The 26,364-nt window shown below is 57.5% G+C and overlaps 1 protein-coding gene across 1 annotated transcript in view; it reads left to right on the top strand.

Moving 5' to 3' along the window:
• Nucleotides 1–25,888, top strand: part of LOC111141375 (pre-mRNA processing factor 6) — a 39,577-nt gene extending 13,689 nt beyond the window's left edge. Inside the window, exons 10-21 of the mRNA XM_022493869.1 lie at nucleotides 3,841–3,959; nucleotides 5,357–5,575; nucleotides 12,067–12,189; nucleotides 15,793–15,914; nucleotides 17,586–17,724; nucleotides 19,607–19,726; nucleotides 20,052–20,228; nucleotides 20,678–20,811; nucleotides 21,545–21,636; nucleotides 22,798–22,912; nucleotides 24,934–25,060; nucleotides 25,606–25,888. Coding sequence (XP_022349577.1) covers nucleotides 3,841–3,959; nucleotides 5,357–5,575; nucleotides 12,067–12,189; nucleotides 15,793–15,914; nucleotides 17,586–17,724; nucleotides 19,607–19,726; nucleotides 20,052–20,228; nucleotides 20,678–20,811; nucleotides 21,545–21,636; nucleotides 22,798–22,912; nucleotides 24,934–25,060; nucleotides 25,606–25,758 — 1,640 coding nt within the window. The 3' untranslated portion in view covers nucleotides 25,759–25,888. The remainder of the gene's footprint in view (nucleotides 1–3,840; nucleotides 3,960–5,356; nucleotides 5,576–12,066; nucleotides 12,190–15,792; nucleotides 15,915–17,585; nucleotides 17,725–19,606; nucleotides 19,727–20,051; nucleotides 20,229–20,677; nucleotides 20,812–21,544; nucleotides 21,637–22,797; nucleotides 22,913–24,933; nucleotides 25,061–25,605) is intronic.
• The last annotated feature ends 476 nt before the right edge of the window (nucleotides 25,889–26,364 follow it).

Here is a 26,364-nt window from a genome sequence, read left to right as displayed (position 1 = left end):
TGCGGGCAGTGTTGAGTGATGACTTTTCCAGGACGTCCCAGATCTCTGGGGCAGTGGCTGTCCTGGCTCTGTTTCCCTCAGAGAGCCGTGCTGAGGTAGAAAGAACCCTGAGTCCCCAAGCCAGCCTCTGTCCCTCCCCCTGTCCTTTCCTTCCAGAAACAGCGTTCTTTCTTCAGGTGCCTGGGGCAAAGCCAGGTGCTGCCTCATTTAGTGCTTCACTTAGTTCTCGGTGAAAACAGCTACTTCCAGCAGTGACTTAGGACGCCCTGCCGGCCCTTATGCTGGCATGTGAGCTCTGGGTCTCAGTTCGGTGCTGTTGCCGTCTTAGTCCTTTGTTGGGAGAACTTGAGCTTGGGATGCCAGTTTGACACCTGAAGAGGCCGAGTCACCTTGAGCATGAAACCTGACCTCTGAGCTGCGGTGTCCTTATCTGTAGTGGCCCACATGGGCCTGTGGCTGGGCCATTGGCTGCTTCCTGTCAGTTCAACTCACCACAATAAGGCATGAAGCTCTGTGTTACTCTGTAATTAATACAGTTCTCTAAAAGTGAGGTTATTTTACCCCCAAACCCTATATAGTGGTGTGCAGAGCGCAGCAGCCTCCAGCAGCTATCGGTGTTGGGTCACCATGAGCACACAGCACCTGAGTGTCCTCCCTGCCAGGGTGGGCGGGGGAGCTGGAGGTCGGGGCTGAGCCCTTCCTCTGCTGGCAGGTAGATCTAGTTCAGACTGGTCTTTCCCATCTGGGCTGCCCCTTCCACACCAGTGCATGTAGCCTGTCAAGGTAGCCTTGCAACACGGTAGCTGCCTCCGGAAAGACCCTGGTTCGGCGCTGGGTCGGAGCTGGGTCAGAGCTGGGTCGGCGCTGGGCCTGAGCTGGGTCCGAGCAGGGTCGGTGCTGGGTCGGTGCTGGGTCGGCGCTGGGTCGGCACTGGGTCGGAGCTGGGTCGGAGCTGGGTCGGCGCTGGGTTTGAGCTGGGTCCGAGCTGGGTCGGAGCTGGGTCAGCGCTGGGTTCGAGCTGGGTCCGAGCTGGGTCGGAGCTGGGTCGGTTCTGGGTCGGAGCTGGGTCTGCGCTGGGTTTGAGCTGGGTCCGAGCTGGGTCCGAGCTGGGTCGGCGCTGGGTCGGCGCTGGGTCGGAGCTGGGTCGGTGCTGGGTCAGTGCTGGGTTGGAGCTGGGTCGGCACTGGGTCCAAGCTGGGTCCGAGCTGGGTCAGTGCTGGGTCGGAGCTGGGTTGGCGCTGGGTTTGAGCTGGGTCCGAGCTGGGTCCGAGCTGGGTTGGCGCTGGGTTTGAGCTGGGTCCGAGCTGGGTCGGCACTGGGTCCGAGCTGGGTCGGAGCTGGGTCGGCGCTGGGTCGGCTCTGGGTTGGAGCTGGGTCGGCGCTAAGTCCAAGCTGGGTCGGAGCTGGGTCCGAGCTGGGTCGGAGCTGGGTCCGAGCTGGGTCGGCGCTGGGTTTGAGCTGGGTCCGAGCCGGGTCCGAGCTGGGTCCGAGCCGGGTCCGAGCTGGGTTCAGCTGGGTCGGCCGACAGCACTTGGCTTTACCTCGGCGCCGGGACTGCTGACGGGTCGCCAGCACAGGAGTTCCCACTGTTTCCGGAAAAGTGGAGACACAGGTTCCTTGGTGTCATACCCATCTCCGGGTGAAGTTAGTGACTCTGTAAGCTCAGTCCCACAGACGCGTTCTGTACCCTGGAGGCTGAATTCCGGAGTTCACTTCCACTGATAATCCCGTGTTCGGGGAGCAGGAAGGTAGAGGCGGAGTCGTGAACGTGCGTCTGCAGAAGCAGCAGGACATGGGCAGTCCTGAGCCCTCGTTTCTCTGGCTGTTCCTGGGCCGGAGGTTAGCACCTTATGCTAGCCCCGACCTGATCAGGGCTCTTTCCGTGGACCGGGGGCTCAGACTGTTGTTCCTGCACGGGCTCCGTCCGCAGTGCTCTTGCTTTCTTGGGCTGCTGCGCTGCGTGAACTAACCCTTAGGAGTGGGAATCTGGAGCCAGTGCTGGGGACTCTCTGGGCTCTCGTCCCCCAGGACACCGTGGCAGCTCAGCCTCACCGTGGGAGTCCGGGCCCCGCTCTCCAGTCAGGGCGGGTGCACTGGCGGCAGAAGACGGAGAGGTGGGCGCCTGCCTCTGCGTTCGGTGTGGCACCGCTGGGGCTCTGCGCCGCGGGGGGCGAATCTTCCCTTGGGAGGAGGCCTCCTGACAGCAGAGCTCACAGGTGTTGAGGCGGGAACCAGCTCTCCCACTGGGTTCTGCTGTGTGGCCTGGGGAGCGCTTGGGTGTCACTGCCTTTTCCCCGACCTGCGTGAACCGCCACTGTAGGGTTTTGTTTTGTGTTTGCATCCTGTAAGGTCGAGGCCCGTTGCTTCAGGGTGTTTCTCCCAGCGGTGTTCTGACTGCTCAGTGCTGTCCTACTGTTCTGCTAGGCCTTGGCTCCAAATGATGGGGCCGTGTAGGGCCAGGCACCCCAACGGCCAGAACCCTTTGCTGCACATCTTCTGTGTGAGGAAAGTTTCTTGAACACATGATGGGGGTGTGGTGCTGGCTAAGGTCTGTAGGCAGGGAAGGCGCCAACCCAGGAAGAGCTGGCCCCTGCCCCTCCAGGTGGAATGGGTCCGGGATATCAGCCTAGTCCGGGGACTGACTAGGGAACAGTTCTCTGGGCAGGGACTTGGCTCAGCAGGGGGCTCAGTGGCATCATCGGGTCACCCTTGGGAGGGATTCCATGAACCCCGAGTGGCCCTTGTGATCCTGCTCCGTGTGCACAGCCCCATGGCGCAGGTGGGGGCCATGTGTGCCCTGAGGCCCGCCAGCCGCTGCTGCTGGAGAGGGAGGCTTGGCGCATCACATCCTGGCTTCATCCAGGTGTCCTCAGAGGCCCTGTTCTGTCCCTGATTTCACGCGAGAAACTTTGTGGGTCTACGGGCTCTGCATTATTAAATCTTAGGTCTGTTTTCCACATGCTTGGCCCTTGCGTTTCTGAGAAACAGGAGCCCTTTGGGATCTGCCTTAGAGGTGCTCTGGCTTCCTGATGGTGACCCAAGCTGTGCTGTTCTCTGCCCACCCCCGCCAGGGGCTCACTAGGGGGCCTGGCCTTGCTCCCCTGCGATGCTCATGTTGCAGAGCTCTGTGTTTATCTGCCTTTTTGGGGCTTTTTGGTGAATTGTGTGTGAAGAAAGGGCTCTGTTGCTTAAACCAAGGTTTGGAAGTTTCTGGACTGCAGAAAGTGGTAGCTTTTCTGGGTGTCTGTCCCCCTTCCCTGATGTCCCTCCATGTGCTGGCTGCCTCAGGGCCACCAAGGGAGTCCACCTGCCACAGAGCCAAGCCGTGAGGCTTGGCTGCCATCAGCATGATGTCACCACACAGTGCGCCTCGGGGGCCGCGAAGGAGCTCGTGCCCAGCCAGCCCTCCGATGCACACCGCCCTGGAGAGATGCATATCCCAGGCCACTTCTGTTTTCTTTCCCTGTGATTTCTACACACTCACACACAACCAGCCTGGCCCTGCACGTGAAGGGGGTTGCCTTCTTGTGGTTGCGTGGCTTTGTTTTGGGACGTTGAGTTTCAAGCCTGAGTGGGAGCAGAGACATTGCACAGCCCCTGTGTCACCTCCTGTTGTCTGCTGTGCCTCCGCCTCGCTTACGATTCAGGGTGTTCTGCCTTGGTCTTGGTTGTGTCTGCCCCAGATGTGAGGGGACCCGTATAAAGGGCAGGTGGACAACCTGGCCCAGTGGCAAGGAAGGGGTCTTCTGACCCTGCTGGCTGGAGTGTCCTCTGGGACATGAATGTCCTGCTTCTGCTTCTGCTTTTCTGTGACCTGGTTTCTTATCTGACCTTTCCCAGCCCTTGAACATGTTCCAAACTCCGTCCGCTTGTGGAAAGCGGCCGTTGAGCTCGAGGAGCCTGAAGATGCTAGAATCATGCTCAGTCGAGCTGTGGAGTGCTGCCCCACCAGCGTGGAGGTGAGTCTGCCGGGCGCTGCCCGAGTCCGAGTGCGGCGTCCACAGCGGCAGCAGCGGAGCGCTGAACTGTGATCTCTGGGCCTGTGAGGCAGCGAAGTCACAGGAGGCCACCATGTAACACAGCCGCCCAGCGCCGGGACCGGCCGGCTGCGGCCCGTCGCGCTCCTGGTGGACGTGCAGAATGGAAGCTGAGCCTATCTCTGGCCACTCCAGAGCTCTGTGTGCGGGGCAGTCTTTTTCAAGGGCCAGTCCCACATCCGCTCAGTTTGTAAGTGGGACCTGAACGGTGGAGGCTGATAGGAAATAACGATCGATCTTTCTCTCAGCCCAGCATGAGCTTGGCTCGTTGCCTCAAAGCTGGTTGGATTTCCTTTTTTTTTTTTTTAATTTTTAAATTTTATTTATTTATTTTTAAGATTTTATTTACTTGACAGAGTGAGAGAGAGAGACACCACAAGTAGGCAGAGAGGCACACAGAGAGAGAGAGGGAAGCAGGCTCCCCGCTGAGCGGAGAGCCCGATGTGGGGCTCGATCCGAGAACCCTGAGATCATGACCTGAGCCGAAGGCAGAGGCTTTAACCCACTGAGCCACCCAGGCGCCCCTGGTTGGATTTCTTTAGTTTCAAACATTCAGGTTCACGACATTCTGTGCAGTGATTTTTAGTCTTGGCTTTCTGATATCCATTATGTCCTTAATTATCCTCAGAGGTATTACGAAATTCTCCAAGCAAAATTAATCTTTATTTATGTAAAAGTGAATAGAGCCCATACACATTTTTGGTCATGAGATGTTGCAGAATCAACAGCTAGGGTGTCCAACGCCAGAAGGCTGAATACCCGTGTGTCCTTGTGAAGTCAGCAGTCGCGTCCTGCTCATGCTCTGTCCAGCACCTGGAATGGGTCTGACATGCTGTGTACGTGTAACTAACTGGTGTTTGAAACGTGTGACTGAGAATCTGTCAACGTCTCATGTTCACCGGAGAGTCACTAAGTCAGAAACGTAACTGAACAGTTACCAGAGCAGTGAAAATGTCGTACGCATCTGTGGATTCTGTTTAAAGGATCCACGAGAGCTGTTAGAAAGGGGCACCGGGTGGTTCAGTTGGTTAACCGTCCGACTCTTGGTTTCAGCTCAGGTCATGATTTCAGGGTCACGAGATTGAGCCCCATGTTGGGCTCTGTGCTCGGCGTGGAGTCTGCTTGAGGTTTTTCCCTTCTCCTTCTGCCCCTCCTGCCCCACTTTCTTTCTTGCTGCTCTCAAGTAAGTAAGATCTAAAAGAAAGAGAAGGAAGGAAGAATTTTGTGGAAGTGCTGTGGGCCAGTGGTTGGCTCACCATTTGACCTGGCAGGTTGTGCTGAGTCCTGTCCTCTCGTTTGCTGGTGTTCTCTCCATACAGCTCTGGCTCGCTCTGGCGAGGCTAGAGACCTATGAGAATGCCCGCAAGGTCTTGAATAAGGCCCGTGAGAACATCCCTACGGACCGCCACATCTGGATCACGGCTGCCAAGCTGGAGGAAGCCAACGGGAACACGCAGATGGTAGAGAAGATCATTGACCGAGCCATCACCTCTCTGCGGGCCAACGGTGTGGAGATCAACCGTGAGCAGTGGATCCAGGTGAGGTCAGCAGGTGGGGGTCCCTATTGCGAGCAGGTGTCCTGGTGTCTGCTTTGAAAGTGCACGTTGGGGTCTCTCCTAGGGTAGGAGCTGCTGGATAGTACCTGAGGGTTTGCATGCTGGGGAAGCAGGCATGTGTGGCTTTTCCTTATGTGATCACGACCTAGGTTTTGGTAGAGTTGGCACTTCGATTACATCTTGGGGTTGGATGCTCTAAAGAATTTTCTGTGTATGGGCACTGGGGAGTAGTACCACTTTGCAAGTAGAAATAATACGATGTAAGGAGAATGATAGGCCCATGGCTAGTGCAGTGTCTGAAGATCTTCTGATCCAGCCTCCAGGGCAGGCAGCCTCTCCTACCTTCCACTTCCACCATGTGAGCTCTCTGGGCCTGGGCCCCCCATCTCCTGGGGGGGCCCTGCCTGAAGTATAGTCAGCCGAGGGCAAAGTGCTTCTTCACAGTGATCTGCTCCCTTCCACCCTGAAGGGCCCTACAGAGCAAGGCTCCTTGCTTCACCTACTGCCCCTTGGCCCTGGGAAGATGGTCTCAGGCCTCCTGCGCCCCGCTTCTGCTCCTGCTGCCACACATCTGATTACCATTCTCGGAACAGCCCCCAAGCTGAACTGTTCCCAGTGTGGCCAGGAGGGCCTCAAGTGGTACTACCCTATTCCTGGGGTCCCTCTGGATCAGAGCCCCTACTCTTTCCTCTTTCTCACATGGGTATTAAGCCACATGGCCCCTTTCTGTGTTGAGGCAATTTTTTTTTTATCCTGAATGCAAGGCCTTGCATGTTCCTCTAAAATTTCATCATTGAGATTCAGTCCCTTGATTTGTTTGGTCTTTTTAGCCACGTGGTTACACGTGGTTTCCCGTGGTTGCACGTGGTTACGCGTGGTTTCCCGTGGTTGCACGTGGTTATGCATGGTTTCCCGTGGTTGCACGTGGTTATGCGTGGTTACGGTTTTGATGCCTCCTCCCTTTGTGCAGCCCCACCTGTCCAGCCAGTGTCTTCTTTCTTAGGCTGAGACTGGTGCTTCTTGCACAGCAGGTCTGATGGTAGCTTCTTCCAGCTCTTACAAGCTCATCTTTGTTTTTGAAAGATATTTTCCCTGGGTATAGAATTCAGGTTGACATTCCTTCTTTTGCAGTACTTCAAAGGTACACCTCTGCTGTCTTCTCTTCTCTGTTATTTCCCAGAAGCACTCCCTCATCTTTGGGGTGCCTGGGTGGCTCAGTCGGTGAAGCGTCTGCCTTTGGCTCAGGTCATGATGTCAGGGTCCTGGGATCCAGCCCTGCATCGGGCTCCCTGCTTAGCGGGAAGCCTGCTTCTCCCTCTGCCTGCTGCTCGCCCTGCTTGTGTTCCCTTTTTGTCAAATAAACAAATAAAATCTTTTTTTAAGATTTAAGATTTTTAAGATTTTAGATTTTGAGATTTTATTTATTTGACAGAGATCACAAGTAGGCAGAGAGGCAGGCAGAGAGAGAGGGGGAAGCAGGCTCCTCACCGAGCAGAGAGCCCATGTGGGGCTCGATCCCAGGACCCCGGGATCACGACCCGAGCCAAAGGCAGAGGCTTAACCCACTGAGCCACCCAGGTGCCCCTGTAAGTGGAATTTTAATATCATTTTTAGGTAGTTCATTGTTGGTGTATGGAAATACAGTCGCTTTCTGAATATTGAGCTTATGTTATATAACCTTGATGAAATTTAAATCATAATAGATTTCATGGATTCTCTAGGATTTTCTATATACGAGATCATGCCATCTGCCTATATAATCCTACTTCTTCCTGCCAACCACCCCCCCCGCGCCCCTGTGATTCTGAAAGCCTTTTTGTTTCTTGTCTAATTGTCTTGGGTTAGAACCTCTGGTGAAGTGTTGACTACAGGTGGGGAGAGCCAACATCTTTGTTCCTTCCTGATCTTAGGAGGCAGTATCTAGGTTCTCCAGTTGAATATCGTGTTAGTTCTGTAGCTCATTGATGCTCTGGTCATGTTTTAAAGACTGATTCTTTTTCCTCACCATTTTATTTTGGATCACTTCTGTGGGTTTGTCCTCAAAGTGTGAGCTGCTGTTCATCTCATCTAGGGGGTTTTCCACCTCAGATCTTGTCTTTTTCATTTTTAGGAATTTAATTTTGGTCTTTTAAAAATGTCTCTCACAGGGTGCCTGGGTAGCTCAGTCAGCTGAGTGTCCAACTCTTGGTTTCAGCTCAGGTTATGATCTCAGGCACCTGGGATCAAGCCCCACCTCGGGCTCCGTGCTCAGCGCGGAATCTGCTTGACTTTTTCTCTCCCTTTGCCCTTCCTCCCACTTGGGCTCTCTCACTCATGTTCTCTCTTTCTAAAAATAACAGATTTTTAAAAAACCTGTTTCTCATTTTTAACATGAAATGTTAGTTTTTTTTGCTCCTCTGCTTGATGTTTTGAACACATGGAATGCAGTGATTGCAGCTGTTTTGGTGCCCTTGTCTCCGAACTCTTGACGCCTTTGTCAGGTTGGGATTGATTCTGTTGGATGCATTTCCTTCCATTACAAATTGCATTTTCTTGTTTCTTTGCGTGACTGGTAATCTTTGATTTGTTGCCAGACATGGTGAATTTTCCCTTGTTGGGCGCTAGGCATCTTGGCACCCTACAAATGTCCTAGACTCCTCCGTTGGAGTGCAGCTGTGTTTCCGGACCTTTGTCCCTTTGGCTTTTGCTTCGGAGCTTTGCTGGGTTGAGCCCCAGCAGTAGTGGGTTTGGGACACTCAGGGCTAGTCGGCCGATGGAGGTCTGCGCGCTCTCTGTGCGCCAATGGAGGTCTGCGCGCTCTCTGTGCACTCTGCCCCGTGGCCGGTTTCTCCTGGGGGTTTCCAGTCTGGCTGGTGGAAACAGGCACTGTTCCTGGTTCCGTGTGATCTCCGAGGGTTGCGCTGATCCTTCGGGGTTCTTTCCAAACACTCATGCTGTGTTGGTGCTCCGTGAACACTCCCGGGTGGCCCTCTGCAGAGCCCCGCGCCAGGGTTCTCCCCTGCGCTGCACGTCTCCTCTCTGGTGCTCGGTCCTGTGTACTGGTTGCTCCTTGAGCTTCTGGGGCTCGGCTCTGTCTCCTCCACTGGCGCTGCCTGGGTTCCCCTCCCTGCACCGTGGCCTGGAAGGTTTCTGGGCTGTGCGCTGGAGCAACAGGGGCTCCTCTGGTCTGTTCCTGGGTCTCAGCCCTCACACCCCTTTGCTACCCACATCCGGTGTGTCAACGACTCCCGTTTCATGATATTGTCTGGGGCTGTGGTTGTCTCAGGAGCAGGGAATTCCAGCTGGGTCAGCAGAGTTTCTCCGGTCCTCTGAGGGCTCTTGGAGGCTGATGGTGCCCCTGCCAGGGAGTGCTGCTCCCGCTCTCTGAGCGCCTTCTCCGTCTCCCTTGAGCCCTGGGATCTGTGTTGCACACAGTAGAGCTGAGAGTCCTGTGTTCCCAGAGATGCCCACCGGTCAGTTCCCAGTCCTAGCCCCCTTCAGGGGTGCGTTTGCTTGGCCACAGCACGTCCATTTCTTCTGCCATCTGTGTTTCCGTGTTGTCAGGACGGACGATTGCAAGAGGTGGCCGTGGCTGGCCCCCTCTCCCCTTGCTAGCTCTCAGACCAACCTCCTGCAAACCCTTCATTAGGACACTGCCAGTGCAGTAAAAGGCAGCATGAGCTAGAATTTTTTTAAACTTCCTTCAGATTTCATGTTTTGCTTCTACTTGCTTATGTTGAAATGTGATGAAAAGGGTCTGTCTGAATGTATGATGGTTTTACTTCAGTCGTTTTAAGGTCAGTATTTACTTCAGTGTGTGGTGTCCTGCCAAGTATGTGGCTCTCAGGTGTTTCATGTCCTGAGCAAGTCCCGGTTTACTGAGCACCCATGGTGTGCCAGACTCTGCTAAATGCACTAACCCTTGTCTTCGTACTTCCCGTTTCCCATTGTGTGTGGAGCCCAGTCCAGGCCCACCACCCTGCTGCGGACAGGAGCCTTCCAGGCAGGTCTGGTCCAGCCTGCCTGCGCCCTCGAGCCGTGTCTGTGTGTTTTCCTTTTGTGTTGAGGTGCCTCTCCGTCCGCCTCCTCTCCTGTTCTCCTTTTCTTCTCATAACCTAAATCTCCTGGTAGTTTGGCCCTCAGCCCCCTTTTGAGACTTTTCTGTGCTTGCTTCTGTGGTGATCTCATCTTCCCGCATTGTCAGGAGCATAACTTCCATGCCAGGAACCCCCAAATGTGGACTGTGCTCTGGGCGCTCCCCGTGTCCTGGATCACTCCCTGCTGCCCTGCGTCCCCCCGGAACATGGGACGATACCGCAGCCTGGGGTGTCTGGGATGCATCCCCTGCTTCGCCCACAAACTCCGACGGTCCCGGCCGAGCTTACCTTGGTGAGCAGTTTGTGTCTGCCTTCCTGTCCGTCCCTGGTCCAGGTACTGCTTGTCACCCAGCTGCGGCCATCCTCGGCCAGGCACAGCCTCCTCTGGACGTGGCAGCAATTCCCGATGCCCATCCCTGCTGACGCTGCACACCACAGTCAGGGCCGTCCTTTTATTTTTTAATTTTTTCCAAAGATCTTATTTGTTTGAGAGGGAGAGAGGTCGTGAGCATCCAAGGAGAGGGGCGGGGGGCGGGGGTGGAGGCGGAGCCCCCACTGAGCAGGGAGCTCGGTGCTGGACTCGATCCCAGAACCTGGGGGTTGGGACAAGAGCCGAAGGCAGTCGCCCAACCAGCTGAGTCACCCAGGCGTCCCGGGGCAGTCTTTTTAAGATAAGATGGAGCATGTGACTCATTGTCTAGTTTAAGAGTCGCTGGGTGCCTTCCCGAGCTGCAGTAGAACCCAGAGCTCTTGCAATGGCCTGTGGGCCCTGGGCTCGGGGCTCGGGGCCGTCGCCCCACGAACTTGCCACGAGGCTTCCTTGCTCATTACTGGCCTCATGCCTTCTCCTCGGGTCTTTGCCGTTGGCTCTGCTCTCTGCTTGCGGTGCTTCTCTGAGGCTCGTAGGGCCCCAGGGGCCTCCAGGTGGGGCTTCTGTGGCCCCTTTCACACGGAGGTCTGACCACGGTCACCTCTGGATCAGGACGTCGGGCATGTCTCCTGCACCGTTTCCCTGACCATGTATCATAAATCTCATCAGGAGGTAGAAGAAGATGGTTTCTACCCTTTCCTGTTGCAAAGAGTGCTATGAAAGTGTCCTGCTACGGAGGTCATTTTGCACATATGGAAACGTTTTTGTAAGAGGAATTACTTAAAGTGGCATTGCTAGGTCAATGTATAGACTTTTCTTTTTTTGAACATTTTATTTATTTATTTGACAGAGCAAGAGAGAGCACAAGTAGGTAGAGGGAGAGGGAGAAGCAGGCTCCCTGCCGAGCAGAGAGCCTGATGCGGGGCTCAATCCCAGGACCCTGGGATCATGACCCGAGCCAAAGGCAGAGGCTTAACCCACTGAGCCACCCAGGCGCCCCTGTACTTCTTACTTTGATGGCGAACATGAAATTGCCCCTGGGGGTTGTCCACATGCGCTCCTCAGCCGTGTGCGAGTGTCTCTGTCCCCACCTCAGCCGTACACGTGTGTTGGCACGCATTTTCGTGTTGCTGATCTGATGTGTATAAAATGGTACTTAAGAAAAATAAGAGGGGTGCCTAGGTGGTTTCCCCCTCTCTCTCTGCCTGCCTCTCTGCCTACTTGTGATTTCTGTCAAATAAATAAATAAAATCTAAAGAAAAAAAAAAAAGAAGAACAGCTTCTTCTCTGTTGTTTAAAAAAGTCACTTATAGTTTTGTTTTCTGGAGAACTGTGTGTTTCATGTCCTTTGCCCGATTGCATTTTGGTCCTTCCCTGACTGATGTACAAGAGGCTTCAGTGACATTTCTGCATCTCAGCCGTGGACCCACGGCTGTGTTGTCTGCATGTCCTGAGACCTGCTTCCCGAAGTCCAGTCCTGGGGCCACCCGCCCGCCTGCCTGATGGGATGCCCTCATGGTGGGTCCCTCTGGGTTTCTCTCTTACCTTCTGTGTGCCAGGCTCCCCCACATACACCCCCGTCTGTTCTGGTTAGACTGTTTCTTTCTTTTGTCCATTTTGAATCCTGAGTTCAGACCAACAGACACAAATGTTAGTGAGCTCATCTTGATTCCTCTTCCTTGGGAAGTTTCTCTTCTGTGTAAGAACCTGCTAACCCCTGAGCCATCCACTACGGTACTTTGTACACAGTAGGTGCTCACATAGTGTTTGTTGAGTAGATAGAGGCAGCTTTGGCAAGTCCTCAGGTATTTGTCTGGTGTTTATCTGCTGGGTGGCAGGGGTGGGTACACAGTGACCGTGCAGACCCGGGTGGGTGGGCTGTGGCAGGGTGCGGCAGGCACTGGAGTCTTGTGCGTGCGCCTGCCCGCCAGCACTGCGGAGGCCCCCTGGCTCCTCAGCCCGCAGGACTAGCACACCCCTGTCAGGCACCTGCGGCTCTGGGCTACAGCTCTGTGTTCCTCTTTCAGGATGCCGAGGAGTGTGACAAGGCTGGGAGTGTGGCCACCTGCCAGGCCGTCATGCGTGCTGTGATTGGCATCGGGATCGAGGAGGAAGACCGGAAGCACACGTGGATGGAAGATGCTGACAGCGTGAGTCCGGCTCCCGGGCCCGGGGGCCGCGTGTGAGGGCTGGGCCGCCGAAAGTGTTTCTGAGCTGCTGACGTTTGAATGTAGTTGCAGCTGTAGGAATCGAGTTTTCTCTTCGCCCGGCTTTGCCCGGGAGCCGCTCTTCGCACACCTCTGCCGTGCAGCGGTCTGGGCGGGCAGACGCTGTGCCGTGAACCTAGAGCTGGTGCGGAGCGGGAGCCTGCAGCGCTCTTGCAGCTGTCTCCCGTCCCCCGTCCCGTGGCTTCTGTTGTAGACTGCAGTTCGGAGAACAGTTGGCATACGGAACTCTTGCCTGCTTTGAAAGTCTTTCCTTAGAATAGGCTTCCAGAGAAGAGAGCATGGGGTCAAAATCAATGCACATTTTAGGTACTTCGTGCCTTAATTGTGGCCCTCCTTATTTTTTACCTGTTACTTTGAAATAATTTTAGATTTACAGGGAAGTCGCGAGACTGTACAAAGAATCCTACATGCCCTTCACCCAGACTCCCCCCCATTTGACCACTTTGCCACGTCTGCCTTCTCCAGCCATACTCACACACCCACATCTCCCACCGAGTATGTGAGAGCGTGCTGCAGAGGCCGTGGCCCCTTTCCTCTAAGTCCTTCAGTGTGTGTTAGAGGACGTTTTCTCACACAGTCTCAGCATAGCTGGCAGAATCGAAATCATGTGGACACCGTACAATTAAGTAGTTTGCAGACCTTCTCCAAATGTCATCCATCACCCTCCTGGGCGTCCTTTTAGCAGAAGGAAAGGCCCCGCTGTGCTGTGACGTGGTAGCTGCCCAGGGGGATGCCGTCAGGCCTCCGCGGCCCGATACTTGCAGGGGTCTCTGGTCTGCCTTTGTTTTTCATGAGGCTGGCTTTTGTCGGGATAGGCCAGTGACGCCGTGCGGTCCCCTGATTCAGTCTCTGTGACGGTTCCACACTGTGGGGTTGAGGCTTGCATCTCGGCGGGACGTTGGGTCCTCCTGGCCACGTTGGAAGGTGAGGTGCCCCTTCAGCGCCAGCCAGCTCAGGTGGCGTCTGTCCGGTTTCTCCACTGGAAGGTTGCTCTTCTTGTCCTTTGTAATTATTAGGTGCTTTGTGGGGAGACACTCTGAGGCTAAACTTCCTGTTTCTTGTCAAACTCTGACCTACTAGTTTGTAGGTCTGTTAATGAGGTTTTTGTCCTGTATTTGTTACTACTGTGGTATTTGCCAAGCGGTGCTTTTCTAAGTACTGTGTCTTCTATGTAGTGTTAGGTTTATCTGTTGGAATTCTACAGTCAGGAAGAGCTTTCCTCTGTCCCTGGTTCACTGGGTATTTGCTTTCTTACGTTAGCGGAGACTGAGGATCCCAGCTCTGTTCTGCGGCTTTGCCCTGCCTGCTGGCCTCCCCTGTGTGGAGCTCACGTAACCACCTCTTGAAGGCTGTGCGTGCCTTGACCCCAAGTCCAGGGACCGGCTGCGCCGTCCTTTTCCGGGGCCTGTGACCGACGTACGGCCTTGTGCACAGCGAATATACTCTTGGTTCTTTAGTAGAGTGCAAGACACAGGCCAACGATGACTTTTAAATGCTTCTCACGATGGAACAGTCAAGATGCAAAGTATAAAGAATCACTTAACACACACGTTCAGTCTGTGTATTGGAGGAAAACCCCGAACTCCACAAGAGAGTCCCAGCCCCTGGTGGTTGAGCTCCTTTTTATTCTGCATGTGGCGTTAAACACTCCACTTCCCTTTATTTTCTGTGTTGTCCTTGACAGCATCAGAGGCCCGGGGAGTCCGGGGCGGGGGGCATCGCCCTGCGGATGACGGACTGTGAGAGCAGAAGCCCACGAGCCGCTGCAGACTTCTCTTTGTTGGCTCTTGCTTGTGTCCCGGAGCGAGCACAGCTGTCACAGGGCCGCGGGCTTCCGCAGGGAGAGTGGAGTCTCTGTGCTTCGAAGCTCCGAGCGTTTTCCTGGTACTCCGCCCCTCTGGGACTGGCCCAGGTCACCCACACCCAAGACCCTGGGCAGGCTGTCACGTGATCCTGGCGGCTGGGCTAACTGCCCTCAGGATCTTGGTCAGAAGCCACAGGGAGGGGTACAGACCGGTCTGTGTGGGGTCTGACCCTCACTTTTCCAGACGCTGCTGGTCAGGACGTGCCCGAGACAGGGCCCTTCCTGGTTTCCTTGGTGGTTGAGTCAGATTGAGGCCATGTGGCCAAGGAGGAACCCGGTCTGAACAAGGAGGTCTTAGCTGCGTCCCTGCTCTTTGAGTCCTCCACACCCGTTTCCACGCTGGCGGTCTTTGAGCAGCAGGAGGCCTGCTCGCGGCTCTCTGCGAGGACGCGGCTGTCCATCTGGGAGGTGGCCTCGGGGGCTGCCTGTCTGGGTCTGTCTGTGCCATTCTGATGATCACTGTTGCAAAACTTTGTTTCTGACGTGCTTCCTAGTGGCTTTTCACTTACCTCAAGATACAAAACCCCTTTCGGTACAAAGGTGCTTCCTGCGCGTGCAGTGTGTGGGAGAGCCGCGTGCCGGCCTGTCTCCTGTGTGAGGCTCCGTGACCCCCAGCTGTCACCCTGTCCCAGCGAGTGTCCCTGGGTTGTGACCATCTAGAGACGTGATCACCACAGATAGTGCCTGGTACGTGTGTTGCTGGATGCTTACCAGGGAGTAAAGTCATTCTTGAGTGACACGTGTTTATGGTAGGTCTGTTTGAGTGGATGGGTTTGTTCTTTTTTAAGCTGCGTTTTTAAAAAAAAAAGATTTTGTTTACTTATTTGACAGAACCACAGTGAGATTGGGAACACAAGCAGGGGGAGTGGGAGAGGGAGAAGCAGGCTTCCTGCTGAGCCAGGCAGCCCAACGTGGGGGTCACCATTAGGACCTGAGCCGAAGGCAGAGGCTTAACCCACTGAGCCCCCCAGGTGCCCCATGTTGCATTTTTTATTGTGTTAAGATACACGTGTCCTGGGGCGCCTGGGTGGCTCAGTCAGACATCTGCCTTCGGCTCAGGTCCTGATCCCAGGTCCTGCGATCAAGTCCTACATCGGGCTCCCTGCTCAGGGGCGAGCCTGCTTCTCCCACTCCCTCCGTCCCCGCACCCCACTCATTTGCTCTTTCTCCCAAAGAGATAAACAAAATCTTTAAAGAAAAGTACACCTCCCCTCAGAGTTGCCCTTCCAGCCCCCTGGCCGCGTGTGGCTCGGGGGCTCCAGAGGGCTGTGCACGCAGCCGGAACCCGCCGCCGCCTGCACTGCTGTACGTGGGCGCTTGCTCCCGTCTCTGTGCTTGCCTGTGTTTCACAAGTTGCTAAGGAGCGCATCTTGTATCGCGGAAGCTCTGTGCTACACCTCGCTTTGGCGAAGGAGCCCGTGTGTGTGGTCTGTGGTCACACAGCCGGCCTCCCTCGCTGGCGGCTGGTGCTCCCGTCCCCCCGCAGCGGCTCCCGCAGCGGCCCTGGGTGTTTCCCGTGCCCGTGCTCCCGGGGCGTCCTTCTCCCGGACCGGGTTTCTCGTTGGTCCTCCCGTTGCGTGACTTCGAGCAGATGCCGTCGGGCCTCCTGCTCGGACGCCTGTGCTGGGCTGGCCGCTCTCACGCCCGTCTTTCCGCCCTAGTGTGTGGCCCACAACGCGCTGGAGTGCGCCCGTGCCATCTACGCCTACGCCCTGCAGGTGTTCCCCAGCAAGAAGAGCGTGTGGCTGCGGGCTGCGTACTTCGAGAAGAACCACGGCACCAGGTACGCGGTGGGGTCCCCGGTGCGGGCGGGCCCTCCACCCCTGCGCGCGCACAGAGCTGCTGACCCCGGCTGGGGCAGAGCTGAACGTAACCCTCATGTCCCCACAGGCCGGCGAGGGCCTCCCTCTGCGATCCGGTTCCCTGTGGTGAGGGTTGGAGGCTTCTGCGGCCCTGGAGGCTGGGAGAGACCTGTCTTTGTGGCCACCTCTGCGATAGGGTCCTCACTGCTCTGTAGCTGAGAGTCTGAGCCACCGAGGGTGTCTCTCCACGGCCGTGCCTGCAGCTGAGCTGGCGGGTGCCTGGCGGCCAAGGGGTGCCTGGGACAAGGCGGGGGCCCGGAGCCCCATGTCTGCGCCAGCACCGGCTCCAGCAGTGTGGGCGGCATGGCGTCTGCGCCCAGGCAGGCATGGTTTTCATTTAAAGCTGTGCTGACTGGGGGTTTGGGCTTGTTTTGTGCTCTGAGGAGGTCCTTGACAGTTTTCTCTAATTGTATTCTTTAATTGAAAAAAGCTTTGGGTCCGCCTTATTGGCCGTAGCTGCTGATTAAATTAGGTGTTGCAATTTCTGGTGTTCAGGGGTGCCTCTCTGGGGCACCAGGCCCCTGTTTCATGTGCACCCTCTGCCCTCTGCAGCTCTTCCCTGAGCTCGGGTGCCTCGAGGGGGGCAGGCCTTGCTGATTTCTGTAGGCTTCTGCTGGGAGCCCACCGAGGCCCCGTTTTTCTCCTTTCCGGGCGTTGCCGAATCTCAGTCTGCTCAGGGTGTCTGTCCCTGGGGTGTCGCTGAGGCGCCTGTCTCCTCCCCACTCCCACCATCTGGTTTGGTGTTGGGGAATTAACTCGTTTGGGGATGCGTTGAGATGACTGCTGGCTCACCCCTGTGCAAGTCCACCTGGGACACGTCAGGTCCGAGCAGGGCCTCTCCTGGCCCTGTGGTCTGTGGATGTGTGCCTCCCCGGCACTGCTCCCCTTGGTCCTGGGCTCAGGGCACTTCCCTCGCCGCCCCTGGCACCCTTCCCATCGGGTTGACTCGGAACGGAATGGCGCAAGGAGGCGGGGTGCTCCCAGTCTGCGGTCCTGCTTCTGGTGTTGTCTGGGAAGCACGGTGTCCTCCCGAGGGCTTCACTCCACACAGAGCGAGTCCGTCATCTTGCTGTCGAGGCCCCAGCGGCCACCAGTGCCGGCGCTGCAGCAAAGGGCCGGGGGCTGTGTGAGCGCCGGGGGCTTCGTACCAGGTAGCCGGGCTGGCGTCGTCTCGCTCAGCGGTGACCGAAGTAACTGCTTTCCGGTCAGAGAGTTTCTTTAGACGCCGAAGAGAGGGTTCGGGGTCATAATCTTTATCGGCGGATCTGTGGTTACAGATGAAAAGAGGTCTCCTGTCACCCGGACCGTGAAGTCATCATTCCCTCAGGACACCCAACCATAAAAGGGCCCCCGAGAAGTCCCTCCATCGGGCTTTGCCCTGTAACAATGCCTTGCTTTGTAGCACCCTCTTCAGTAGTTGCTTTGAGAACCTTTATGGAGAGAAAAGATTTCCCCACACTCTCCCCATTGTAAAACCTGGTGAATCATTGACAGCACCGAACTTTGGAGCAGTAACTCTCTTCTCAGCACCCCCGCTGAGGCTGTGAGTGCCCCGCATGCCCTGGCGGTGACCGTGGCCCCCTGTCTTCCAGGGAGTCCCTGGAGGCGCTGCTGCAGAGGGCTGTGGCCCATTGCCCCAAAGCGGAGGTGCTGTGGCTTATGGGCGCCAAGTCCAAGTGGCTGGCAGGGGATGTACCCGCGGCGAGGAGCATCCTGGCTCTGGCCTTCCAGGTGGGTTGGGGCGCCAGCTGGGCCTCAGGGGGTGTGTGCACTTGAACCCCGACCCAGGGCCTGTCGGGGACTGAGGGCTCCAGAGTGCACGTGACCCAAAGCCCTCCCCCTGCTCATCGATGGGAGCTGGCCTAAGAGAGGGGATGTGTATGGTCAGGATGCACCCAACTTGGGGTGCTCTACAGGCAGGTGGGGTCCCAGGGCTCCCAAGAGTGGGAGAACGGCCAGCGGGTGGACCTGCCTCTTGGTCATGGCTGCTCACTGGAACCACAGGCTACATGTTCCAGAACGTAGAACGTAGGGCCAACAGGCGGCATTCCCCAGGTGAGTGGAGCATTCACCAGAGACCACCGTTCCCCCACAGAAGAGCACAGTGATAACCTCTTTCCTGTGTGGAAATGCGATTGTGGGTCCCTACACTCTGCCCACGGGCCACTGGGTGCAGCCGGGCCCCTCGGGCGGGTGGAGCTGCGCCCGGACAGCTGTGCCCGGCCGGGCCCTTGGCGGCTAAGGGCATGAACTCGGTGTCAGCAGTTTGCAGCGCACCGAAGTCCCTAAAGTTCTCACTCCAGGAGAGTTACTGTTCAGCGTTCTGGTAGTTTGAGGAAGTGTGCGACACAGCGATCCCACACTTCTGTCACTCACTCGGTGCTCACAGCTTGCGTTTGTTTTTTTTTTTAAAGATTTTATTTATGGGCGCCTGGGTGGCTCAGTGGGTTAAGCTGCTGCCTTCGGCTCAGGTCATGATCTCAGGGTCCTGGGATCGAGTCCCGCATCGGGCTCTCTGCTCAGCAGGGAGCCTGCTTCCCTCTCTCTCTCTCTGCCTGCCTCTCCGTCTACTTGTGATCTCTCTCTCTGTCAAATACATAAATAAAATCTTTAAAAAAAAAAAAAAAGATTTTATTTATGTATTTGACAGAGATCACAAGCAGGCAGAGAGGCAGAGAGAGAGGGGGGGAAGCAGGCTCCCCGCGGAGCAGAGAGCCCGATGCGGGACTCGATCCCAGGACCCTGGGATCATGACCTGAGCCGAAGGCAGAGGCTCTAACCCACTGAGCCACCAAGGCGCCCCTACAGCTTGCGTTTTTATAAACTGCTGAGTCCAGCGTGAATGTCCATTTGTTGTTGCAACCCTGACGAGCGTGAGAATGACATTTGTCCTTCCTTGAGTAAAGGCCACAAGAGGGGACCGGCCTGTGTCTGGCCTTTGGCTTTCTGCTGTCCTTTGGAGGACAGCTACGTGTTGAGGACGCTGCTCCTGTCTGGCTCACAGCTTCTCCTGCCTTCTGCCTGGACGCTGCTGCTTGTCCCCAACGCCCCTCTCTGGGTGGCTCCCCTTCCCCTGCTGGTCACCCTGGGGCGGCCTGCCAGGTCTGTGATGCAGCCAGGCAAGTGTGGCTGGTGGGCAGCTGTGCTTTCTGGAGGCCATGAGGACCCCGCTCCTGGGTCTGCTGGATTCTGCATGTGGCCCAGTCCTAGCCCATGGGAGCCATCCACACCGTCTGTGATCCCTGGGCATCCTTCCTTCCTGCTCCCCTGGACACACTGAGATGGCCAGTGCCTTGTCACCAGGCTTGGGACAGGGGTAGGTGTGGCAGATGCACACCGGTGGTTTCTAGAGGCCCCTGGGAAGATGGCTCTGCCACTGTCAGTGTTGTTGCCTGGGCGCCTGGAAAGTGGGCTGGCTTGTTTTCAGGTAGGTCAGCATTCTTGGGCCAGACCCGACTTTGTCATCTGTTAGCCCTGGAGACGGTTGGATCAGACCGTCCTGCAACAGAGAGCGAGGCCCAGCCCATGCCCAGGCTGGCTGCTCTTGATTAAGTGTGACTTAGCCCTGCCCTGTGTTCGGGTCCCTCCTGACACTGCTGTCCTCTCCCTCCAGGCCAACCCCAACAGCGAGGAGATCTGGCTGGCCGCCGTGAAGCTGGAGTCTGAGAACAACGAGTATGAGCGAGCCCGGCGTCTGCTGGCCAAGGCGCGGAGCAGTGCGCCCACTGCCCGGGTGAGCGGGCTGCCTGGACCCCCCGGGGTCCCCGGGGCGTGTGGCCTCAGGAAGGTGTGAGGTGGCCACTGAGGCCACGGTACTGTAGTCTCGATGGTTCACTCTTGACTTTGAGATACGACGCAGGGCACGGGAAGCCGCTCACAAAGGTCTGTGGGGCACGGCGGGGCAGATGGCGTTTGAGGGGAGCTGTGGCGTGAAGCCAGGGTCATCCCGGTGGGGGCGCCTGGCCTGGCTGGGCCCAGCGCGAGAGGTGACCGTGCCGTCCAGACACGCGCGGTGGGTGCGGGAACGGGGGCCGTCTGACGGCGGGCCTGCCGCGCAGGTGTTCATGAAGTCCGTGAAGCTGGAGTGGGTGCTGGGGAACCTCGCGGCGGCCCAGGAGCTGTGTGAGGAGGCTCTGAAGCACTACGAGGATTTCCCCAAGCTGTGGATGATGAAGGGGCAGATCGAGGAGCAGGAGGAGCTGCCAGAGAAGGCTCGGGAGGCCTATGGCCAGGGGGTGAGCCTGGGTCTTGGGCTGCCACTCAGAGCTGGCCCTTGCAGACGGAACACCGGGCTCCAGGGTGTCATTCGTCTCCCCTGGTATGGGAATGGGAGGCCCGGGGGTCAGTGCCTTGCTTGGGCCCCAGCTGTGAGAGTGGTAGCAGGGTGAGACCTGGTACCCTCACTCAGGCCTGTGCTTCTCCTTCTGTGAAACTTGTGCCCGGCCTGCAGCGAAGCGTGGGCTGCACCACACTTAATATAAGGGCTGCGTGTACACTCCCCATATGCACGCGTGCACACGCCCCGGCAGTGCACCAAAAGCCCCACACCCAGGCATGAAATGGGCAGGTCTCTGTGGACGTAGGCGCCCCCCCAACCCATCCCAGCCTGAGGGGCTGGCCACAGCGCTCACAGTCCCTCCCTGACACCCGCCAAGCCCACTCCTGCTTGTCTCTGTTGTCGTAGTTGAAGAAATGTCCGCACTCCACTCCTCTGTGGCTCCTGCTTTCTCGGCTGGAGGAGAAGGTTGGGCAGCTGACCCGAGCTCGGGCCATCCTGGAGAAGTCGCGCCTGAAGAACCCAAAGAACCCAGGCCTGTGGTGCGTCCCGGCAGCCCCACCCCCTCCGATGGGCCATCGGCCCACAGTTGCTCCCGCAGTCACATGCGCTGCAGCGTTTCCGGCTCGGGCCCAGGGGAAGGGGGGCAGGCGCTGGCCGTGAGGAGGCTCAGTTTCTGCCTTGGGAGGGCTCGGCCTGGACTCTCAGACGGGCCTGTAGAGAGTTGGGTGCTCTGGCAGAAGGTGCCCAGGGGAGCCAGGAGCTAACGATGGGGGAGCCGGCTGGATACGGCCAGGGAGGTAGACCCCACAGAAGAGGGGATGTGTAGACGAGGCTTTAAGGAGCGAACAGGAGGTCAGGTGAGGATGACCTTCGGCTGTTGCAGAGCGGGCTTGTATAGGGCTCATAATGTCAGGGCTGGGGCCTGGTGGTTCCCAAAGGAGACCCCAGAAAGATGGGCAGGTCCTGGACGCCGCTGATGTGGTGCTCCCCATCCCGGCGGTGACGGCATGCCAGCCGGCCCTCCTCAGCACGTGTTTCCTCGCACCGGCGTGATGTCGGGCCTCCAGGCCTTGGCCGCGGTGGCAGCCGCGGGGGGGCCCTCATGGGTGGGGGGCGGGGCACCAGTGTCTCCTTTCTCTGGCGGGAGAGCTCCACCTGGCCGGGCTGGGAGCTCCAGCTCCGGGGCATCCCAGGAACTTTGGGACTGCGGCTGGGCTTGTCCTCGGGCTGTGCATGCGGGTGCCGGACCATCTCTGTGGCCCCGTTCCTCAGGTTGGAGTCCGTCAGGCTGGAGTACCGTGCGGGGCTGAAGAACATCGCCAACACGCTCATGGCCAAGGCGCTGCAGGAGTGCCCCAGCTCCGGTAAGCGGCCCCCTGGCTCCCGGGCTGGCCCAGCGGCGGCATTTCCTGGGGGGCAGGGTTCAGGCTCAGACGTGCTCGTGAAGTGTGTCCTCGGTCAGAGTGCCGGCTCTCCTCGGTCTTGCAGATGCCCGATCGCTGTCGCCGGTGCTCGGCAGGGGGACTTTGACTTCCTGGTCTGAAGTGCCCCCATTGCTTTTTCTTCTGAAACCGAATTTCCATTATCTCACCCTGCATCTAAATGTACCTGTAGCATGAACACATTTGGAGTTTCAAAAAAAAAAAAAAAAAAGATACTAAAAATCATCTGTAGGGCCCCTGGCTCGGTCAGTTTAGCATCCGACTCCTGATCTCGGGTTGTGAGTTCAAGCCCCACAGCGGGAACAGAGGTTACTCAAAAGTAATAAAAAAAAAAAAAACCCTGCAAGTCCGCTACTGAGAAATTGCTGGTTTTAGCTTATTTGTGCTGTGGTAGTGTATGTTACTGTACACGGTGGAAGTTCTTTTATGTTTAGTGTTGAGCCTTGTTTTAAAGCTGAAAGTTTTGTTTTAAGATTTTATTTGTTTTAAGATTTGAGACCGTGAGAGGCAAAGAGAGCACAAGCAGGAGGGCGGGCTGGAAGCAGAGGGAGAAGCAGACTCCTGAAGTTGGGGCTCAGTCCCAGGATCTTGAGATCATGACCTGAGCTGAAGACAGATGCTTAACTGACTGAGCCACCCCAGTCTTCAAGAAAGTGAACTTTTTAGTGGCTTCATAAAATGTACCCACGTGGATATACCAGAAGTATACCACTCCCCCGTCGGTCAGTTTGAGTCTTTACTAGCATTTCTGCTCGTTTTGTCATGGCGAACCCCCGGATGTGGAATTACAGAGTTGGCAGGAGTGAACCTCACAGTTTTGGGGCTCGTCCAAACCAGTCACTGCCGGAGAATTGTCCGTCCTGTGCCCTCAGGGCTGCTGTGCGGCAGGCGGGCAGGGAAGCCTCTGTGGCTCTCTCTAGGCAGGCCCCGTGGGCAGACATGTGGGAGGTCCTAGCCGCAGTCTGAGGACACCCCTGGTTAGGGTCTTAGCCAGCCCCTCTTGGGGTAGCCTGCTCGTGGACAGGTCGCTTCTGACAGCAGAGGCAGGGTCCGAGTGGTGGTGTCCTTGCGTCTGAATTGCAGGTGTCCTGTGGTCTGAAGCCATCTTTCTTGAGGCAAGGCCCCAGAGGAAGACCAAGAGCGTCGATGCCCTGAAGAAGTGTGAGCATGACCCCCACGTCCTCCTGGCTGTGGCCAAGTGAGTGCGGGGTTCCTCGTGGGGTTGCTGACCCTTGGGACCTGATGGAACCTCTTAGAGTCCTTGGCCACCAGAGCTCCATGATAAAGCACTTTTGCTTTGACCTAGAGCAGCCCCGTCTGTAGGCAGAGGCCGTGCAGCCCCATGCTAACCCGATGGCCGAGGTCGGCCCTGACCACGAACGGGCAGCTTCCTCTGGGCCCGGCCCTCCTTCCTTCCATCCTGATCCTTCTGACAGGAGTGGCACTTTTAAAGTGGCACTTCACGCCTGCGCCTGTCCTGAGTTGTAGGAGACAAACCCGCTCACGTTGGTCCACACAGAATTGAAGTAATAAGCAGAGCAAGGGGCTCTGGGTGGGTTTTCTCGTGGGCGAGCAAGCAGAGAGCTTCACCTTGGTGACCTCGAGGTCCAGGGTCCGTCTGTCAGGCCCAGTCAGCCTGCCTGGGGCCGCAGAGATGCGTGGGCTGGAGACCATCGTTCCTCCAGGGTGCTTGAGCCTGAGAGCAAGAGGAGGTCAGCCAGCGACCCCACGCCATCAGCTCGAGTGTCCAGGGCTGGGTCAGGAGCGTCCTGGGGAGCCATGTGGTGTGCAGGGCAGAGCCATTGGAAGATCCAGTGACATTGTGGCTGGTGCGTGGGGGGCCAGAGAGCCGGGTGGGGGTTGGGTGTGTTCAGAGGAGGTTGGGAGGTGACCGGTTGGTTTGAGGTGGATGGTCATCAGGAAGAGCCTTGACTGGGCTCCCGGGACTGCTGCTCAGGCCTCACCTCGGGGAGGCAGCACGTGTGGCCCCGGCGCTCCCACGTGCTGCCGTCGCCCAGAGCCAGAGTCTGACCTATCCCCGGGGGATACGCGGGCCCCACTCCCTCAGGTCCTGCAGGGCATGTCGCCAGCCGCTGCGAGGCTGAGGGCACCGCGTGTGGAGGCTTCCCGCCCACCAGCTCCTGAGGCCCAGCCTGAGCCCGCTGGGGACCCCTCCCTCCTCCCTGTGCTTCCGCCTCCGGGGGCGACTGTTCTGTATGACTCCCTGATAGGGCGGCCATAAACCCTCGTAAAAGGCTTTGCAAAGTAAATAAGTCACTCCTTGCTGTTCGGTGTACCTGCTATCAGGGTTTGTGCTCTTTAAGGCATAGTTTATCTAACACCAAGCGATTAAGAATACCACAAGGCTTAAAAAACAATCAAGCTATCAGGGCACGGAGTCACTCTGTGGTAACTGAGGCGGTCCAGGCAGCGGCGGGACCGCGGGCCGGCGGTGCGGGCTGCTGTGGCGCCTGTGGCTATGGGGCCGGAGGTGCTCCCGGAGGTGCTCGAGGAACAGCCCCCTGGAGCTCCGGGCGGTCAGAGGGTCACCCCTCCTGCCTCCTGCCGGCACTGGCGAGTTGGGAGGTCGCTCATGGGTCCTTGGTTTGGTTTCTCAACTTCCTCGCTAGTGGCTTCTAGCATGGGCGTGGTCTTCGGATGTCTGCGTCTGCTGCGGGTTCAGGTACCTGGGGCTGACCCGAGGCCCGTCTTGTCACGTGGGCTGGGTCCTGCTGGAGGCGGCCAGGGGTGGGCAGAATGACCCAGAAGGTGTCCATTGACGAGCAGGTTGAAACTTCACTTTCTCTGATCAAAGTCTTAATTTAGGTTTTTGTCAGGTTTACGTTGATCCTCTAGTGTTTCATCCAGAGGAAGGTAATGACTTACAGGAACCCAAGTTCTTGTGTGTGGGTTTTTTAAGAAGTAGCTGTTTAGGCCCTTGAAGGACGGTTGAAGGTTAGTGACCTGGAGCGACCCCCAGGGAGCCAGGCGCCATTCCTCGGCCCTCCTGTTGGGAGCCTGGGGGCTCGCCAGGGAGAGGGGCAGAGTCTGCTGGCCACCGCAGGCACTGGGCTCACCGTCCGCCTCTCACACGGGCAAGCTGCAGTCGGAGACCAGGGCTGGGCCGTGCCCCGGCACTCTGTGGCTTATGCCGGCCAGCACCGCTCAGGCACCCAGACGGCACCACTTACGGGTCCCCGCACCGATGCTTCCGGACAGGCTGTTCTGGAGTGAGCGGAAGATCACCAAGGCCAGGGAGTGGTTCCACCGCACAGTCAAGATCGACTCGGACCTGGGGGACGCTTGGGCCTTCTTCTACAAGTTTGAGCTGCAGCACGGCACAGAGGTGAGGCGCTGCACACGGTGGCCAGCGACTGGGGTGTGGCCGCACAGTACCAGTGGGGGTGGTGGTCAGGCCCTAAAGATTCACCTCGTGCCCCAGCGAGTTTTGTCCTACACATGAGCCCAGGGGCAGCGTGCAGGGAAGCCTAGGCAGCAGCCGCTCGTCCCCGCCACCCCCAGCACCAAACATTGTCAAAGTTGTGCTCGTGGGGGTGGGGGATAGCCAGGCTGTCCTGGGGTTCCCACGGGAGGTGGGAGCTGTGCCACGTGGAATCTGGGCAGCGCCTTGTGCAGAGAAGGCAGGCTCGGGGCACTCAGGCACGGCACAGACGTGGGCTGGACTTGGCTCCGCACGTGTGTACTGAAATCAGCTCTGGGGAGGGTCCGTGTGGTGGGGCTTGCCCCGTGGCGGAGGGACCATCTTGACGAACACACCGGAAAGACTGCTCTGCCCCCTTGCCAGCCAGGCCCGGGCCTGTGGAGCTGGGTGAGCATGGTGGCCCGAGCAGGGGGCTCGCCTGACTCACATGCCCGCTGGTCCCTGCCCAGGAGCAGCGAGAGGAGGTGAGGAGGCGCTGTGAGAACGCCGAGCCCCGGCACGGGGAGCTGTGGTGCGCTGTGTCCAAGGACATCGCCAACTGGCAGAGGAAGATCGGGGAGATCCTCGTGCTGGTGGCGGCCCACATCAGGAACACCTTCTGATGGTCTGTCCAGGCTCTGTCTCCGCGGCCCTTGGGGCAGCACGTGCAGGAGCACGAAGTGGTGGGAGGGTGGAAGGGGCCCCGAGCTGTCTGTCCTGCTCTTTAATTAAAAGTTTTCCAGGTAGCGTGTCCGGGTTGGTGCCCTGCAGGTTTTCTCCGCGCCGCCTCCCACCACGAGCAGACTCAGGTTTGCGACCCCAGTCAGCTCACTGAGGTTCCTGTTTTCACGGGGGCCACTTGCAGACGGCCTCTGTACCTCAGAGGAAGCTGTGCTCCTCCCTGGGAGAAGGGGCTGGGCAGGTCACGTCCTGGGAGCAGCTGGGACAGGCTCTCCTTTGTCCCCTTTGGGTGGGGGGCACCCTGCAGGTCTGCCCGCCCGGGTAGGTAACTTTCCTAAGCAATGCAGACACCAGGCCCCACTTCCTAACATGTCTTCCACAGTGTGTTGCTAAGGGGTAACTGTGAGGCCCCTCGGGTGTGTGCTGAAGGGAAATGTGACCAGGAAGCGATTTTCTCACATTTGCGTGGATAAGTTTTTGCTGATTTATAATCAGCAGTTTTGCTCTGAAGCACTTATAACTGCGCATATCTCTGGGTTGAAAGATAC

The sequence above is a fragment of the Enhydra lutris genome, unplaced genomic scaffold (genome assembly GCF_002288905.1).
Source record: "Enhydra lutris kenyoni isolate GAN:26980312 unplaced genomic scaffold, ASM228890v2 scaffoldscaffold6, whole genome shotgun sequence".
Taxonomy (NCBI): Eukaryota; Metazoa; Chordata; class Mammalia; order Carnivora; family Mustelidae; genus Enhydra; species Enhydra lutris.
Note: the sequence above shows the minus strand (reverse complement) of the source record. Positions and strands in the feature narration are given on the sequence as shown.